Here is a 20285-nt window from a genome sequence, read left to right as displayed (position 1 = left end):
AATAATGGATTCTTTTTTGTTTGTTATTACGTGAAACTCCATCACAATGTCTCCAAAAAAGTCAGAGGACATGATTTGAATAAATCGTATTCTGAATATGACCGAAACAACCGGAACACCTATCACGGTTCGCCTTGGTTTCAGTCAACTTTTAAGTGAATCTGTTACCTCATATTTTTTTAGTTCTGTGTGAAAACCTCCATTTTTTTTGTGCCAAATCAACAGTTAAATTTAAAGTAATACAGGAATACCCGAAGATATTAAAACTAAAGCACATCCAGGTTTGTGCATAATTTATATATTTATTAATAGCCATTCAAACTAATAAATCATATAATTTCATTTATTCAGTTGACCATCAAAACAACATTCAACCCTACCACATGCCCTAAAACGATCACGTATGTATACATAAATACGTCACAGGAACCCTCTCCTATATCTTTGCAACAGTTCTCTCCAAAGTTTTATTCGTTCCGGATACGGATTCCTGATCATTCTTGGATTGGTATCAATTTCCAAGCAGTCTAAATTGAATTCTTCAGATTGTTTGCTTATTTTAGCTATTGGATTCCACTTGACGCCTAGACGCTCGCTATCTTCAGCCGTACTATCGTTGGGCGTAGGATCCCCAAACTTTGCGAAATTGCTCCAAAGCTTCACGAAAGCGTTACGTACTTGACATTCGGCACTACTAGCTTGAAGTGTTGGTAAAAAGACAGGGCTAAAAGTACAACGCAAATTGTTTAATAAATCATTAGGTAATCAGCTAATCAAAACAACCTGAATATGTAGAACACATCATCTCCATGACAGGCACCCTTGGCCTGGATCTGATTGAACAGTCGCTTCGCAAAGCTAAACCGTCCATCGAACGTGAACCTATAGTGATAATGGGGTACTCTAGGCTGATACTTTGCTATCCATTCAGCGCTGATTAATGAGTTGGTGATGAAATAATTATCTGCCATAACATCACAAATTTGATCGCAAGTGTCCTTTGACACCGGCCGATCACCGAAGTAGAACTGCCGAATGTGTTTTCCTACCTCGACGCGATCCAGCTTCTCCGATGAGCCCAACAGCTGGGGAACGAATCGTTCCGGCTCACTATTGCCCAAATGAATTCGACTACTCATCAGGTAGAGCGATAGAATACCTTCGCCACTGTTGCACCCATCGATGATTGGCATATCCAGCGTGTCGAACGATTTCATGATCTCCTCGGGAGTTTGAGTGATTATGCTATCCTCACTGTGCTGATCTTCGATTACCGGCATGAAAGCAAATTTCACACCCATCCGTTTTTCCTCGCTGGTCAGCACCTTGTGTTGGTTTTTAACCAAAACCGATGCCGGTGCTCTCAGCAATGTTTCTGAAAGTATACAGAGCAAGCGTCAGCGAGGAAAGCACCTTTCGGCGAATTTGTTTACGACATTACGCAATGCTTCCGCATCGGAGTCCCCGGTGTAACCGGCAATCTCGGCTAATTTTCGCGCTTTCTCACTGCCCGATGATTGGAAAAACGTTTCACTGCTGGGAATGCCACTCTGACAAATGACTCGGTGAAAGTATTTTCTGTGAATGAATGAGCAAACATTAATCATTAGTATATACGATCTTTCGTGGACGCCTAATAGGCCGAAAATTTCCGATTGCCATCTTGGAACCAAATAGTACTGGGAGCTCTCAGTTTTATATCATTTAACACCTGAAAAGTAATTGATCATTCTGAGACGGTCCTGCCAATTCAATGATGCGAAAAACGCCTACATTAAATTTATATTATATAGTTATGAAAATAAAACGTCGATGAAAAATCTAAACTATTACAAATGCCGATGAAAAATCTAAACTATTACAAATGCCCATCAAAACACTCTCCTCTATTTAGATGACAATTTACAACCTTAACTTCTATGACTATTTACGTATGTTCACAATGTCAGTCAGGGTGTGCTCTATATTCCAATAACCAATATCGGTCGTGTTTTTAAAATTATCGTCTGATATTCATCCTAAAACGGTGTTGAATAAAATTCCAAATTGACCAGCGCCGCAGTCATTCTAAATGAAAACGACGAAAAGGTTGAATGATGTCTCATTCACATTCATCGTTTAAGATATTTGTCAAGTTGGACTGACTTTTGCAGCGCTAACAGCATGACATGCTGAATTTTGTTATTACCCCTACTAACTGATACAGTGAGCATCGAAATTATAATATCCAACCCACTCTGTTAAGTGGCAACATCTGTCCAGCTTCGTTATCTCATAATATCGTAATCCAATAAGCACTGTTTACCTAAATCCAATAAATTTCGTTTACCTACCTCGAGTTTGGTGAGAGATAATGTAGATATGCGGAAATACTGCCAGCGCTCTCGCCAAATAACGTCACGTTGCCGGAGTCGCCACCAAACTGTGCGATGTTTTCCTTTATCCATTTGAGAACTAACAACTGCAAAACATTATCGAGTCAAAAACGCACAGTGAAAACGTTTTTAAAAAGGGCAAATCATTACTTGATCCTTAAGCCCAGCATTGCCGGCAATGCCAGCCTCCGGCAGGCTAAGAAATCCAAACGGTCCCAGACGATAGTTCATGGCGATCACGATCACGCCCTCCTGAACCAGGTAAATCGGATTGTAGACGATACTGCTTCCGGAGCCTGCTAAAAAGCCTCCACCATGTATGAACACCATAACAGGAAATTTTCCTTTCTCGTCAGCAACTGGAACAGTAAAATCGGGTGTGTATATATTCATGTACAAGCCTTTTTCCGAACCGACGACACGTTTTGTAAACAGATCTTCATGAACGCAATCACTTCGATCTACTAAACACTCGAGAACAGGCGTTGAGAATGCATCCAACGGAACCGGAGGCTTGAAGCGCAATTCTCCTACCGGATGTTGAGCATACGGAACACCCTTAAAGTAATGGTAACGTGATCCATTTGGTAGCGTTGCCGTTACTCCACGCAGTTTCCCTTGGCGCACTGTCACTACCGGACGATCGGTCGGAGGCCACAGCTTGAGGAACTTTGCGTTGATGACGAAAGCAACGGTTCCGAACGCAACCTTCATCACAGTTAGCACGAATTCAAACATTTTCAATTGTTATTAACTACTCATTATTGACCATTAATAACAAATTTAACACCGAGGTCACTGCTGGTCGCTGGATACACGCGTTTTGATGACAACGACGACGACGATGTTTGCAAAGGCAGACGCGCCGCGCAAAACAAGTTTGAATCGCTTGCACACGTTTTTCCTATGTTCGTTCGCTCGACTCGGAGGAGGAAACGAAAATGAGTTTTATTTTACGAGGTTCCTCGCCGCCGCCGCCCAGACTAGGTATATGTTGAATGTTGATGTTTTGCTCTGCGCGACCGACGACGACGCTCGGGTGGAATTTCTGGTTGGGCAGTTGGGGTGAATGAAAATCTTGTTTGCGCTTTGTCGGTACGTGACCTTCAGTTTTCAGACGAAGTCTGCGGTTTGAGTCGTCTAAATGTATTGGTTTTGCGGATTTTCTTACGATAATGCAACAATGACCTTAAGCTGGAAAGAAAGAAATTGCAATTTTCCGTTTTACCCAAACCGAACGGTACGATTCGGCACGATCATTGCAGTGTGGTGGCCAGTATGGGGCTTGTTAAAGATACATAAGCGCAGCTGAGAGACCAGTTGTATTCGTATTACGCAAAGTCACTGTCGTTGTCAGTCGAGCAAGCATGTTAACTTTAGGGTGGCTCACATTTTTACTTAAAGGTTTTCCTTATTAGTTCACGAGCCCTAACTAGAGCTCATAAAATCGTAAACTGATGAAGCAGTAAATAGACACCACATTACATTGCAACCTTCTGCTAGTCACAAGAGGCATGACATGAGTCATAATTACCCAACGTAGTATAGTAAAAAAATGCCCTCAACCACGGTCACAATCTTGCTTTGCTCATACCTACCCAAACCTCAGCTTAAGGTGCTAGTCACAAGAGGCATGACATGAGTCATAATTACCCAACGTAGTATAGTAAAAAAATGCCCTCAACCACGGTCACAATCTTGCTTTGCTCATACCTGCCCAAACCTCAGCTTAAGGTGCGTGCTAAAACTACAAAAACCTCTTCAGGGTAGCTTCACTTATCGTTGCCACTTGTATAAACTCCCATTCGCGATCAGCACAAGCTGTTCAAAGTGTGTGCGTGATTGACTCGAAACCGCGACGACGTTCGCGTACTCTTCTCCCACCGCATCGCACCATAACCTCACATGTGCTTGTTCGGTACGAAGAGGAATTTGTTTGCTTTCACACTGTATGCATTCGGCAACAAACAATCCACGGAGGAGCCGTTTGCTTTCACAGCACGAGTCGGCATATTTACAATGCATTAATTGATTTATCAATACGTCATAAATTAATCTAGCTTCTGTGTGTCAGGTAGATGTATAATCACCGGTACAGCTGCAAGCGAGAGAGTCAATATTGTCCTGTGTATCGTGTTTGTGTGGTTTCAGAGTTCGGTTTTGAACAAACTAGGAGAAGATGAACGCTTAGTGCCATTCATTCCACCTCAGTTTGTAACGAGTGTGCGTTACTTATCCTGTAGAACTCTACTTTTATCGTTATGTTAGTTATATGTTTAACACTGTAGCGATATAGGTATGGTGTATTTTTTTAATACCCTGTTTCATAACGTTTTTGCTTAAAACTGATTCTACTCTGTATAGGTTTTTGTCAAAAACGGTGTTATAAATAGATACGCAAAGACGAGAGCATCAAATATGACAATCCTTTGTGAATATTCTGTATTAAACAATTCTTGCAACCAGATTTAAATTCGCATGACTTTTTTTTTTTTTTTTTTTTTTTTAAGGGGGGATTTGTTAGTAGCTTAAGTATTTATGATAAATATTAGTAAATAATGAGTATGTGTGTCCAATCACAAATGGTGACTTCTCAACACTGTTAGAAATTTGTAATTTTAATTGTTAGGATTTGTTTGCTTTCGCAATTAGGACTTATCATTCGTAGGGATTTAAACCTACTTGTCAGAAAAGGGGAAGTAAACTTACAACTAACTTAATTGCTAACTTATTGGCTATAAAGAGAGCTTATCGTAGCAATTGAGGATTGCAACGATTTTTGTCGAAAATTGTTAATAATTTTATTTGACATAGCTTCTAATGGTTCAACACCAGTAAGTCTATGTAATTCGAGTGTACCAAACCAAGGAGGACGCTTCAAAATCATTTTCAGAATTTTATTCTGAATCCTTTGGAGCGTTTTCTTCCTTGTTGAACAGCAACTTGACCAGATCGGTACAGCATAAAGCATTGCTGGTCTAAAAATTTGTTTGTAAATCAAAAGTTTGTTCTTTAAACAAAGTTTAGAATTCCTGTTAATGAGAGGATATAAACATCTCGTATATTTGATGCACTTGGCTTGTATACTCTCAATGTGCTCTTTGAAAATAAGTTTTTTATCATAAATTAGTCCCAAGTACTTAACCTTGTCGGACCAACTTAAAATAATCCCATTCATCTTGACAACGTGATTATTGTTTGGCTTGAGGAAAGAAGCCCTAGGCTTATGCGGAAAAATTATCATTTGAGTTTTAGAAGCATTGGGAGAGATTTTCCACTTTTGCAAGTAGGAAGAAAAAATATCTAAACTTTTCTGCAATCGACTGCATATGACACGAAGACTTTTTCCTTTTACGGAAATGCTTGTGTCATCGCAGAACAATGACTTTGTGCATCCTGGAGGCAAATCAGGAAGATCTGAAGTGAATATGTTGTACAGGACTGGACCCAAGACTGAACCTTGAGGCACACCTGCTCTGACAGGAAATCTATCAGATTTTGAATTCTGATAGACAACCTGCAGAGTTCGATCAGTAAGATAATTTTTTAAAATTTTGATTAGGAAAATTGGAAAATTAAAAGTTTGCAATTTCGCAATCAAACCTTTATGCCAAACACTGTCGAATGCTTTTTCTATGTCTAAAAGAGCAGCTCCAGTGGAATAACCTTCAGATTTGTTAGCTCGTATCATATTAGTAACTCTGAGCAATTGATGAGTTGTGGAATGCCCATGGCGAAATCCAAACTGTTCATTTGCAAAAATTGAATTTTCGTTGATGTGTGACATCATTCTGTTAAGAATAACTCTCTCAAACAGTTTACTTATTGAAGAAAGCAAACTGATTGGTCGATAACTTGAAACTTCAGCTGGGTTCTTATCCGGCTTTAAAATGGGAGTAATTTTTGCATTTTTCCATAATTTAAGAAAATATGCAATTTTGAAGCAGCAATTGAAAATTTTCACTAAAAAATCCATTGTGCTCTCAGGGAGATGTTTGATTAGTATATTAAAGATTCCATCGTCACCAGGTGCTTTCATATTTTTGAAATTTTTAATAATTGATTTAATCTCATTCAAGTTAGTTTCAATTATTTCTGCAGGTAAAAAATTCTGGGAAGAAATTAAATCAAATTGACGTGTGACTTCATTTTCAATTGGACTCACAAAATTCAAATTTGAGTTATGAACACTCTCAAACTGCTGAGCAAGTCTTTGAGCCTTTTGTTCATTGGATACAAGAAAACGTTCACCATCTTTTAAAACTGGAATAGGCTTTGAAGGTTTCTTAAGAATCTTCGACAGCTTCCAAAATGGTTTTGAATATGGTTTCAATTTTTCAACTTTAGTCTCAAAATTTTGATTTCTCAGAAGAGTAAATCTATGTTTAATCTCTTTCTGTAAATCTTTATAAATAGTTTTAAAAACAGGGTCACGAGAACGTTGATATTGACGTCTGCGGACATTTTTCAAACGAATTAGAAGTTGAAGATTTTCGTCAATTATTGATGAATCAAATTTCACTTGAGCCTTTGGAACAGAATAATTCCTGGCATCAACAATTGCACATTTTAATGCTTCCAAAGCGGAATCAATATTCACTTCGTTTTGCAAATCAAGCTCATTATTGAAATTTCTCTCAATATAATTTTTGTATCTTTCCCAATTAGCTTTGTTATAATTAAAAACAGAGCTCATAGGGTTTAAAACTGATTCATGTGATAAAGAAAAAGTTATTGGAAGATGGTCAGAATCAAAGTCAGCATGTGTGATCAAATCACTACATACATTACTTTGATCTGTCAGCACCAAATCAATTGTTGAAGGGTTTCTTACAGAAGAAAAGCATGTAGGACTATTCGGAGACAAAATAGAATAGTATCCTGAAGAACAATCATTGAATAAAATTTTGCCATTGGAATTACTTTGAGAATTATTCCATGAACGATGTTTAGCGTTAAAATCGCCGATTATGAAAAATTTCGAACGATTTCTGGTGAGTTTTTGTAAATCACCTTTAAAATAATTTTTGAGCTCGCGTGTGCATTGAAATGGTAAATATGCTGCGGCAATAAATAAAATCCCAAGTTCAGTTTGAACTTCAATTCCCAAAGTTTCAATAACTTTCGTCTCAAGATGGGGAAGAGCACGATGTTTGATTCGGCGATGAATAACAATTGCAACTCCACCGCCGGAACCCTGAATCCTATCATATCTATGAACCACGTAATTGGGATCATATTTTAATTTTATGTTAGGTTTCAAAAATGTTTCAGTAATAATTGCAATATGCACATTATTTACTGTTAAAAAATTAAAAAGCTCATTCTCATTGGCCTTCAATGAGCGAGCATTCCAATTTAATATTTTAATTGTTTTATTTAAAATCATTGCTAAATTTTAAATTAGAAACAATTTTAATAGTAAAATTTGTGCCTATTTGAATGGCTTCAAACATTGATTTTGCCTGCAACATGGCGTTCATAAGATCGAACATTGCCTGTTGCAAAAAAGAAAGTTTACCTGCCGTAATAGGCCCCAGGCAGTTGACATTAGAAAAAATATTTTCGGCAGCAATATTAGCTGGAGTGATAGGTGTACAATTATTTTCTAGCGTGTTTTGCTTACCCATATTAACGGTCATTTTCGAACTACCAACACTAGGCGGTATAATGTTCGAACTACCTGTAACCTGTGCATAAGTTAAACGGGTATGCAAAGGAGTAGGTAAACTATGCGTCACTGGTACGCTTGGAGAATTTTGTTTTGAAGTTGGTTTTAATTGAGAAATTGAATTTTGTTTACCTTGCCTTGCCTTAACAATTGCTAAACGGACTGGGCATTGATAAAAATTCGACATATGGTTGCCGTTACAATTCGCACAGCGAAAATTTTTACTCTCTTTCACAGGACATGTGTCCTTTGTGTGAGAAGAGTCTCCACAAATGAGGCATTTTTGGTCCATGTTACAGAACTTTGAACCATGGCCATAACGTTGGCAAATACGGCATTGGGTGATATGCTTTTCACCTCCGCCAAACTTTCTATATAATTCCCATTTTACACGCACGTTATATAAAGCATGTGCTTTTTCAAAAAATTTTAAGGTATTAACCTCACTGCGGTTAAAATGAATTAAATAATTTACAAGGGAAATTCCAGTTCGCTGACTGTTTTCGCCTCGTGATTTTTGTTTCATTAGAATTACTTGGGTAGGGGCTATGCCAAGTAATTCTGTTAAAGTAAGTTTGATCTCATCAACGGTTTGATCGTTGGTGAGACCTTTCAAGACAACCTTGAACGGCTTGGCGTTCTTGGTGTCATATGTAAAAAATTTGTACATCTTGTCGGTTAAATACTGAACAAGACGATCTCGACCCTTTACTGAGTCGGCTAATAAGCGGCATTCACCTCTACGGCCAATTTGATAGGTAACTTTAACGTCAGAAACAAACGTTGAAAGTTCCTTTTTGAATATATTAAATTCAGAAGAAATAGTTACCACAATAGGTGGAACTTTCTCCTTTTTTGAAGATTTTATATTTTGTATAGTTTCATTATTGGTAACTTCCATTTCACCAGCTTCTTGCTCAGGCAAAATATCAAAAGGATTGTCACTACAGACACTCGATGTGTCAGAAAGAGATGCCTCTCTTTTCCTCCCCGCAGCGATGCGAGGTTTCTTTTTCCGTCCAGCCATTTCAGGTGATACGAAAAAAGTTAAAACAAATGTTAAATTCAAAAGTAGGTAGTCTTGAGAAAGACTGATGGGAAATAACTTTCAGGTAGTCTTTAAAAGACACACTGACAAAACACAAACTTTGAAGCTATAGGCAGTCAAAGACCAGTCCACAAGCAACCGAAAAAACGTCTGATCTGTAGGACAGTTCAAGACGCACTGTATTCGCATGACTTTCCGTACGCACTCAGGGTGGCGACTAAATTTCCAAAAATCAATTCCCTGATGCTTTCTGAGTTTCCCTGATGTAAAAAAAAATCTCCCTGACTATTTAAACTTGTTTTAAACTGATCCAGTTTACGGCTATCATAGGTTTTCACACATAAATCAAAAAGCTAAAAAGGATCAGATTTGAACTGGTTTCTGCTACAATTCCCACCAGTAATTAGAGTAGGGAACATATTCTAAGCAGCTTTAGGAGCCGCCTGTGTATTGAGACGAAATACTTGAAATCTGTAAGATGAAATACAAACATAAATATATCAATTTGTTCTCTATCTTTTTCTCTGACAGTACTTGTTCTCAGATTCTAAATCCGATTCAGCAAACTTTAACAATAATCAATTAAAGTTCCCTACCGAAGGACACTATTTCAATCACCTCGAACCTTTCAAGGTGGAAGTGTGTTGGAATCAAAAATGGCTGACTTCGAGCCACCACGTGGTCGACTTCGAATTTTCAAATGTTTACCACTCGGTAATAGTTAATGCGTCACTTGTAAAAACATATCATCATGTTTGTTATGGTGACGAAAACATAAGATAGTGTTTTCGTAGATAACGCATTAACTATTCCCGAGTCTTGTGGCACTGAAAATTCGCAGCCGACCACGCGGTGGCTTCTACACACTACCACCTTAACCCTTTTCGACCGGGCCCGTATAATTGCTAGGTAGAAGGTGACTTAAACAAAACCTTTTCTCTCGCTAGTGTCAACATCGCAGCTGCTACAAAAAATAAAAAACCGGAGCAAGCAGGTGCTTCGATTTAGGTTTTGTTATCCGTCATTTTTTACCTACACAATTGTGTGGGCTCGGTCGGAAAGGGTTAAGCAGTTTGCATCTGTTTTGCAGGGGATTTTCTTCAGCACCCAAATAGCGCCTGAATAGCTGCAACTTTTTTCGTGTAATGTTTTTTTTTTTCCAAAATTTTCTGTGTTGAACGGAATTTTATGTATTCGTAAGACAGCTAGTTAATCAAAGTTTTCGTTCTCATCATTGAAATTGTCAATATCAATCAAAATTCAGGAGATTGAGGCCCGTTAATATCGACTGATGAAAATGGGCGCCTCTGCTTAAGCCGTTCCTTACCCTTGAACAATTTAGCTTCGATTTTGCTAACCTAAATCTTGAACAAAAACATTTTTCGTTGAGAAACACGTCTAGTTTAATGAAATTAAAAAAAAAGGTTGTCCTAAATCTCAAATAAGGGCCCTAAAATAAGATAGCTTTCCAACCACTCCTGTCAATTTTGGTGCCCCTAGTGAATGCGGGAGTGCCGCTGAGTAATGTTTGTCGAGTTCACAGGTAAAGCTATGGGTCATTATTACAAAAGACAAGGCAAGCGACGAGTTACTCGTGTTTCGGCAATTTCGTGACTAGTTTCGGCAGATCGGCAGATTCGGCAGAGTTCGTGACTAGTTTCGGCAGATGGCTGGGACGAGTAACTTATCTGTCACTCAGCTGTCACCAGCCAAGTTTCACTTGCGTTCCCTAATTCAACATTTTGCTCGCCTCGTCTTCTGTAATAGGCGCTATAACAGGTCTCACTCTAGAGTTCAAAACTGTAAACAAAAATTGAAGATTATAGCTGTTTACCTGTGTCTGTGGATTTTGATGCCCCTAGCTGGCTCAAATGTATATCAAATCGTTTTTTCGTTTAAATTACGGGAAAACTTCATTGAAGTCTCTGAGATTGAGGCACTTTCGAAATGTCTAGGGGCACTGAAATTCACAGGAATGGTTAAAAAGTTATAGTCTTTTTTTTTCAGTTTGAGCTATGGGGCAAATTTTTTTCATTTTTTGTCGATCAGTGTTAGCGAATAGGAACATCTACAAATGACGTAGCATTCGAGGTCATATATTCCCTTGTTCATAAGTTCCCTAGCGAAATTGTAATTCAATTGTGCAGCAGCCAGTCTCCTATAAACCAAGTATGGACACAAAATTCGATTCCCACATACAAACAGGCAGTCGAAGCAACATTCCGTTGCATAGTTTATAACAGTAAAGTTTCCCGAAATTCTTTCGCAAAAATAAAATGCTGATACTAAACACCTTGTTCCCCGTGAGAGAAATAACGACGTCCGCATAGCATCAAAGTAGGCAGGCAACGTCAAAAAAAAAGAGCGCAAAAGTCTTCTCTTCTTGGTAACTTTAGGTGAGAGAAACAAAGACGAGAAATAAAGTGCGGGATTCATTGGTGCCTGTGCCACCGCGGATCGTGATGTTCGTGGTACGGTAGGTTATGCAAAAATGCCACGAATACAACCTGCCCACATATCATATATTTATCGATTTCAAATCGGCATATAACACATTCGATCGAGACCAACGATTGGTCAAAGCGACGTTGAATCGACTGAAGTACATGGTTCGAGTATCGGGGGAACTCTCGAGCCCCTCAGAAACTCGAAGAGATATTAGAAAACAAGAGTCATCCGGTGGAGGCCCGTAGATGACCGTATATGCGTGTTGAGGATTAAGGGGAAATTCTTTAACTACAGTTTGATCAACACCCACGCACCGACAAACGACAAATCCGATGAAGCCAAAGATGAGTTCTATGACAAGCTTGAGCGAATCTATGACAAGTGTCCAAAACACGACGTAAAAGTCGTCATCGGAGACGCGAACGCACAGGTTGAGAGGGAGGAATTCTTCCGTCCGGTCATTGAAAGGCATAGCCTCCACTCGTCAACCAATGAAAACGGCCTGAGGCTGATAAACTTTGCCGCGGCCAGAGAGATGGCCATATGTAGCTCTTATTTTCTACGATTGAATATTCGGAAACACACCTGGAGGCATCCAAATGGAGAAGCCTGCTCCCAGATCGATCACGTACTGATTGACGGTCGGCACTTTTCGTATGTTACTGATGTTAGGTCTTTTCGGAGACCGTACATTGACTCTGATCATTATTTTGTCGTTCGTAAGATCCGCGCACGGTTGTCAAACGTGCTGAAATCTCGCACAGAGAGGACGACGCGTTTCAACATTCAGCGGTTGAAGCTTATGGATCGACGGATCGCAGAACAGCAGGAGGAAGGAGTGGAAGACATAAATGGGCTGTGGAGCAGTATTCCCGGCGCCATCGAAACGACTGCGAGAGAGGTGGTAGGTATGACGCGTGGAAGACAGCTATGCTCAAAACGACGTGCGGAGATTCTATAGAGCTGTCAATAGAGTCAGAAGCAGGAATTTTCCTGCGTCGGTTATGTGTAATGACGAGGACGGCAACCTGCTTGCTGATAAACCGACGGTTGCAGCCAGGTGAAAGGAGCATTTTCAGGCGCTATTGAACGGTGAGGAGCTGGAAGAACAGAGCAGGAACAGGATGACGATTATGAGTGACGAACAAGCTGTGGAGCCACCAACACAGGAGGAGGTGAAAAAGGCGATTAGTGAGCTGGAAAACGGCAAGGTCGCTGGGAAGGACGGTATCCCGGCCGAACTTTTTAAACGCGGGAAGCGAGCGACTGTACTTTGTGGTCCACTTGATAAGACTAAGGATCTGGGCGGATGAACAAACGCCGAACGACTGATTGGAAGGCAGATTGAGACCGTTAACGGAATCCCTTGTTGGCGAATACCAGGCTGGTTTTCGACAGAGGCGTTCCACGACGGATCAAATCTTCACCCTGCGACAGATCCTCGATAAGTTCCGAGAGTACAACTTACCGACTCACGATCTGTTTGTGGATTTCAAGGCGGCATACGACTCAGTGAAAAGAATCGAGCTGTGGCAGATCCTGCTGGAACACGGTTTCCCTACGAAACTAATCAAGCTGAGTCTTATGACGTTGGAAAAATCGAAATCGTGCGTGCGGATAGCTGGCGAGACATCAGCCGCGTTCGTAACGTTAGATGGACTGAAGCAGGGGGATGCGCTCTCTAACTTACTGTTCAACATCGCTCTTGAAGGTGCAGTACGAAGAGCAAACGTGGAAAGAAACGGTACGATCATCACGAAATCTCATATGCTTCTTGGTTTTGCGGACGACATCGATATCATCGGTATCATCAGTAGGGCCGTGGTAGAGGCCTTCGTACCTTTTAAGAGGGAAGCAGCGATTGGGACTTGTCATTAACTCTGCCAAAACGAAGTACATGGTAGCTGGCAGAGAGCGTGGGAGTCCCCGTGGTGTTGGTGCTGAGGTGGAGATAGATAGGGAACGAATTGAAGTGGCTGACGAATTCGTTTATCTTGGTACGCTTGTGACATGTGACAACGATATGAGCCGTGAAGTGAAACGATGAGTTGCAGTTGCGAACAGGGCCTTCTACGGACTACGTAACCAGCTAAGGTTCCGTAGTTTGCAAACTCGCACAAGACTAGCGCTGTATAGGACGCTGATACTCCCGGTGGCCCTTTACGGACATGAAGCATGGACGCTGAAGGAAGCTGATCGACGAGTGCTTGGAGTTTTTGAGCGTAAAGTTTTGCGATCGATACATGGCGGTAAACTGGAAGATGGAGTGTGGCGCAGACGCATGAATCACGAGTTGTACCAGGTATACAAACATGCTGATATAGTGAAGGTAATACAGCGGGGCAGGCTTCAGTGGGCTGGACATGTAGCCAGGATGCCTGACGAGAGAGCCGCCAAAACTATCTTCAGTAGAGAACCAGGAAGAGGCCGTCGACTCCGCACGCGGTCGATGTGCGCGGTGGATGAAGATGCACGATCTGGAGAACGGGTGCCCAAGACAGAAGAAGCTGGACATCTCTAATTCGTTCGGCCCCAGACCGGTGAACGGTCTGTTAGCCAACAAAGTAAAGTAAGGTAAGTAACCTGCTAACTCCACAACTGAGCGTAACAAGCGTGATAAATCACTCCAGTGAGAATACACGAAAATTCACCGCTGTGCGCACTGCTGATAACAGAGACAACTTGAGGAATGTGATGCACAGTAGCACCTGGATTTTTTTAAAGTTTTGAGATGCAAAGCAAACACAAGCTTTTTCCTACCAGATGACCATTTGATATAGGCTCAAGAGACTTACTATAGAAGCACTGCAGTGAGCTCTGTTTTATGGTTATTGTGCGTAATGTTCTTTCGAGTGGTAAAGCCCACATCAATTTATTGTCTCTCAGGAGAGATGTTTCAGATTCCACCACGGTGTTACACTCGATACACACGATTCGCTGCTCTCTGTGATTTTTAGAAAATAACTATGGTTTTCGTTCGATTTTTTAATAAAGAATAAAAAACTGCTCGAAATGTCTCAAATGACATTTCGCCCATGTACGGTATACGGAAGAACTGTCATTCGTCATTTGATTGCACTCTTTCAGCTGATATATAAAAATCAGAAAACCGTGTTAAATTTTAAGACCCAATTATATTTTTTTTTTTCAATTTTCATTTTTGATTCCGCTTGGGTCATTCCACACCCAGTGACCACTCAAAAACGAATCAACTCCAGGAAAACGATGAAAGCAGATAGGACCTTTTGAAATGTTTAGCTAGAAATGGTTTGTTTTAGTTCAAAATTAAAAATTCCCAAGGGTTTGAGTCAATCGGACAACTCCGTCAAATGCGGCGCCCTCTCTCTTTTCATTTTTCGATAGAACATCTTATCTCAGAGATCGTAAGAGCTACAAACAATGTTAGGCACCAATTCTAGAGGCTTTTGAATCTTCAATCGAATGGCATTATCAGATTTTGCGTACATATGAGTGCTTTACGAACTAAGTTCATTTTTTGACTTATGTCTGCAGGTAGTGTAACTTAGACTAACAAAACTTTTTCTCCTCCAAACGGCATATGCTGTTGTGGCGTAGCCTTTTTATATTTTTTGATCGCCATTTGTTTTAGATACTAGGGTTCTGCATTACTGTTCATAAGAGTGCCAATGGAATATATGCAAGGGAAAAATTGACCCTCGAATTTCGTTTTCTCGAGAAAAGTCTTCATGCAAAATATCAGCCCGATCGGCCTTCGGGATGTGAAGCTCCAAAGTAGTCGAAGCTTCAATTTTTTAACCTATAAAAATGTCGATATAAAATTGTGAAAATTGATTTTCAAAAAAATTTATTTGAAAAAAAAATCAACTATCTGAAAATGTTTTTCAGCTCTATAACTTTTGTGGAGTTTTCAATCAATTGTTTTCAATTTAACTTTTTATAGTGATTTTCTACAATTTTTCAATGTTCTACAATATTGTCGGCTATAATGCAACAAATAATTTCTTCGAAGGAAGTTTATTTTCATGTCATTATTTCTACCTAAATAATGCACTAATTTACACTTATTACTTTTTACTCAAAAAAAAATTATTTTGGAACCGTAGTGTCTTCAGCAAAGTACTGTTATTTGTTCTTCATTTTATGTAACCTAAAATTTTGTGAACAATTTACCTAAAAGTGAGAAACGAATTTTATTTTCCTCATTTTTGCATAAAAAAATTCACTTTGTTCGGCAAAGTTGTAGCTCATTTTATGAGAAACAACATTGTCAAAGACATCGTACTTCTATCTGCCTAAGTTTTCTTTAAAATGTTCCTTAAAGTCGTTTTTTAATATAACTTTTTATTGAGATTTTTTTTAAATTTTCCAATGTTCAACAATGTTTTTAACTATAATAAAACACATAAGTTCACTGAAGAATGTTTTTTTTTTCTCTTATATTTATTCAGTTATTGAAGATATTTATTTTAATAAGGCACTAATTTACTTACAGATATTTAAACAGGAGACAGCGAGAGACAAATGCCTACATCTGGATTGCATAATGTTTTACTCAAACTTTTATATAGAAATGGTTCTGCAGATCTGTTAGTAAATTAGTTCATTGTTTTTATAAAAATCGTCAATAACCAAAGAAATATGGGAGATAAAAATAAACTTTTCTAGGAGAAATTGCTTGTTTCATTATAGCAAACAACTTTGTAGACAATCTGTAGGAAACTCCACAGAAGTTCAATTAAATAGGTAGATAGAAGTATGGTGCCTTTGAGAAAGTTGAAAAAAAATTAATTCGTTTCTCACTGTTCAGTGGATTAATAACAAAATTTCAACTTCTATAAAATGGAGAATAATTACGGATCAACTTTCCTGAAGACACTGTGGCTGTCAAATAATTTTTTTTGGTCATTTTTTGCTGCTTTGAAAACAGTGTGCGTCGGTAGAAAAAATGGAACTTTGACCGCTTTAAGGCACAACTTCCGGAAATCCGATTACAAAGGCTATGTTAATCTTCTAGACCCGTTACTAGGGACTTGTAATATATGAGCCGTTGCGGAACAGAGTGGTCTATGTGCCATCGAGCAAATTTTTCGGGAGAAGCAATTTTCGAAAAATCTCTGAATAAAATTACGGTATAATTCAGCTTTTAAGTTCGACTTTTCAAAATTTTCTTAATTTCCCAACTTTTTGAGTAGATGCGGTTTACGCAAAAAACTCATTCTCGAAAAAAATGGTCTTTAGACCACTCTGTTCCACAACGGCTTATATAAGTTCACGTACGTGCGGGGCAAATAACCCGGAATCAAGTCTATGACCTAACCAACTGGTAAAAGAACAATTCTCTTCTTCGACTTTCATTCCAGTCCTTTTCTAGATTTTTATTCAGGGAGATAAAGGAAACTTTATCGCTACATGTTGTTACTTACATATCGTCGTTGTTTTTCTCACGGGAAACAAGGTGTCTAGTATCAACACTCTATTCCTGCGGAGAAATGTGAGGATAGTATACTATTTCAGGCTATGCAATAGAGAGTTGCATCGAATGACTGTCCGTCTAAGGAAATTAAATTTTGTGACTACTTCTGGTTCTGGCTGTTGGGACTTTTTCTCAATTTTCTTCAAATTTTTACCTTTCTCCTAGAAAGGTATAGTAATCACTGCAAAAACTAAAGGTATAAATGTGCTCAAAAGGGCCGTATGACATATATCACTCGACTCAGTTCGACGAGCTGAGCATTTTCTGTATATGTGTGTGTATGTGTATGTGTAACGCTCTCCCAATATCACTCGATTTTCTCAGAGATGGCTGGACCGATTTAAATAAAAATCAATTGCAAATGAAAGGTCTAGTTGTCCCATAAAACTCTACTGAATTTTATTGTAATCGGATTTCTAGTTTAGAGGTTATGTATCAAAATGTAAAAATCACGAAACATCATTATCTCAGAAACTACACAACCGATTTGAACAAAATTATTCCAAATGAACGGGCTACCTAAGAAACCCTTAACTTTTGAATTTTATGAAGATTGAATTTGTGGTTCAGAAGTTATGGAAAGAAGCGTGTTCAGGAGACTATTTAATCTCATTCATGTTTCTCAGAGATGGCAGGACCGATTTTCATAAAATCAGTGTCATATGGAAGGTCTTGTTGCCCCATAAGACTCTATTGATTTTTTTGCAAATGGATTATTACTTTGCCTGTTATGTTTGAAAATGTAGAATCCAGCTATGAAAAGAAACATATTCCGAAGACTACTTGGACTCACTCACTTTTCTCAGAAATGGTTGAACCGATTTCCACAAAATTAGTGTCAAATGAAAGGTCTAGCTACCTCATAACACCCTATTGAGTTTTACTGTTATCGGACTGTAACTTCGTCTGTAATGTTTCGAACTGTGAAAATCACAAAACTTAATTATCTCTGAAACTACACAACCGATTTGAACAATATTGATATCAGATGAACGGGCTAATTAAGGGTTAACTGATGAATTATGATTAAGTACGTGGTTTCAAAGTTTGAGCAACCGTTATGTATTAAATTGTTAAAACAACAAAAGTCTATTTTCTCAAGTATTACACGACTTATTTGAGCATAACTAGTGTCATACGAACGAGTCATCTCTCAAACTTACAAATAACAAACTTCATAACAATTTGATATGTGGTTCAAAAGCTTTGGAAAGAAAAGAGATTCAAATACTATTTAAAACTATACCCGCATTGATCTTGATGATGTTTAGGGTGATAAAATAGGGAAAGTGATAAAATCGGGAAATTTTTTTTAGAATTATTTTGTTATAAAAGATGGTAAACCAATAATTTAATACGTAAAATCAGCGATTTAAATTACTACAATAAATCTAATCATATGAAAAAGCAATTCTATCTGTCAGTCTGTCTCTATGATCCTTAATGACGCGGAATCTACTGTACCAACTTTTGTGAAAATTTTTATGTAGGGGTTTTTGAGGCCGGAGAAGGTTATTAGAGTAGCTCGAGACCCCTCCGTCTTCTTAAAGGGAGGGCTCCCATACAAATATAACACAAACTTCTGCGTAACTTGAAAACTAATCAAGCAAATGGAACCAAATTTGACATGGTGAGGTTTTTAGGAGTAAGAAATATGTCAATGGTAACTTGACACCCCTCCTTCCTCCGGAAGAGGGAGGGCTCTCATATAAGTAAAACATGAATTTCACTACTAGTTCGTAGGTTAGGTACTAATGTTTGCATGAAGCTGTGAAGTTGTGCTGTTGGTATCATACATATCTCATGCAGCTTAAAAAATAATTTCTCGTGATTTTCAGCTACAGTCATACCTCGATATAAGGCAACTTTATTTTTATTTTCGTTACGTTATATCGAGTTACGTTATATCGAAGCAAAAAAAAATTTTTTTTTAATTTATGCAAGAATGTTAATGGTTACTCAAATATGCGTGAAAACTCATTTTCCATCACCTATCAGTATTTTTAAACCTTTCTTATGCCCATTTAGAAATATTTTCAAAAGCAAAAAAAAATTTTCAATTGTTACACAGGTTACTCATTCTTATGCCCATTTAGGACAATTTTCAACAAGCAAAAAAATAACGGCTATCCTCGTTGTCACATGTCAATGTACCCAGGTAAATAAATTCGTAGACTGCTTCAAAAGTTTACCCATCTAACACCACTCCGGCACCAACATCCGTCGGAATATCACGCTCTCTACCAGCCATCATGTATTTCGTTTTGGCAGAGTTAATGATGAGCCCTTTTCTCGCAGCTCCCCTCCTGAGAGGTCCGAAGGCCTCTTCCACTGCTCTACGGTTGATACTTATGATGTCGATATCGTCCGCAAAACCTAGAAGCCTGCTTCAAACCATCTAACGTCACGACCGAGTCCGATATCTCACCGGCTATCCTGACGCATGATGTACATAGAGCCATCAAGGGTTGCACGTATCAGCCCAATTAGTTTTGTTAGGAAACCATGTTCGAGCATAATTCGCCATTAATCATTTCTCTTAACTGTATCGTACGCTGCCCTAAAGTCAATAAAGATGGTGTGTCTGTAAGTTGAATTCTTGAAATGTTTTGAGGATCTGTCGCAGGGTGAACATTTGGTCCGTAGTGGAGCCTCAGTCTATGAAACAGAATACGGGAGAGGATTTTGTAAACGGTGTTGAGAAGGGTGATGCCCCGATAATTACTACAGTCCATACTTACCAATCAGACGAGAGCCGTGGTGGCTCGTGCTGTATCAAGAATTTGTCGCCATGTTGCTCGGTTTTGGGCTGTGTTTCACCAGTTCCCCAGGCGTCTCATCACCCGGAAGTCTCTCTCGACCTTATCGAGCCATCGTGCACGCTGCGCCCCTCTATTTCTGGTGCCGGTAGGGTTGCTGAAGAGAAGTGATTTCACAGGGTTGTCGTCCGGCATCCTTACGACGTGACCGGCCCACCGCAACCTATTGACTTTCGCCAGGTGTGCAATGGGATTCTCTCCAAACATGGCGTGCAGTTCGTGGTTCATGCGCCGTCGCCATTCTCCGTCGTCCGTCTGTACTCCACCGTAGATAGTCCGCAGCACCTTCCGTTCGAAAACTCCAAGGGCGTTTAGGTCCTCCGCGAGAAGCGTTGTTTTCTCGATCCCGTAGAGGACTACCGGTCTTATCAGGGTTTTGTACAGCGTCAACTCCGTGCGTCGTCGCACTCGATTCGATCGAAGTGTCTTCCGAAGTGAAAAGTAGGCACGATTTCCTGCCTGGATGCGT

The 20285-nt window shown here is 39.3% G+C and overlaps 1 protein-coding gene across 1 annotated transcript; it reads right to left on the bottom strand.

The window, feature by feature from the left end:
• Positions 1-322: 322 nt before the first annotated feature.
• Positions 323-3383, bottom strand: LOC129725588 (esterase B1-like). The gene is made up of 5 exons (XM_055681591.1): positions 2526-3383; positions 2334-2461; positions 1442-1578; positions 784-1375; positions 323-724 (listed from the first exon to the last, which is right to left on the bottom strand). Exons 1-5 carry the CDS (start codon positions 3111-3113, stop codon positions 421-423), a joined length of 1749 nt encoding a protein of 582 aa, XP_055537566.1. The 5' UTR covers positions 3114-3383; the 3' UTR covers positions 323-420.
• Positions 3384-20285: the final 16902 nt, after the last annotated feature.

The sequence above is a fragment of the Wyeomyia smithii genome, chromosome 2 (assembly GCF_029784165.1).
Source record: "Wyeomyia smithii strain HCP4-BCI-WySm-NY-G18 chromosome 2, ASM2978416v1, whole genome shotgun sequence".
In the NCBI taxonomy this organism is placed as follows: Eukaryota; Metazoa; Arthropoda; class Insecta; order Diptera; family Culicidae; genus Wyeomyia; species Wyeomyia smithii.
The sequence above is the reverse complement of the archived record's forward strand: the minus strand, read 5'-3'. Positions and strand labels throughout refer to the sequence as shown.

Bases quoted from the DNA above. Each gene is read 5' to 3' on its own strand.
- LOC129725588 (XM_055681591.1), bottom strand. From the start codon at position 3,113: ATGTTTGAATTCGTGCTAACTGTGATGAAGGTTGCGTTCGGAACCGTT. The intron at 1,579-2,333 runs GTAGGTAAACGA...ATTCATTCACAG, and splicing joins TATCTCTCACCAAACTCGAG to AAAATACTTTCACCGAGTCA. The intron at 725-783 runs GTTGTTTTGATT...TTGTACTTTTAG, and splicing joins GATGTGTTCTACATATTCAG to CCCTGTCTTTTTACCAACAC.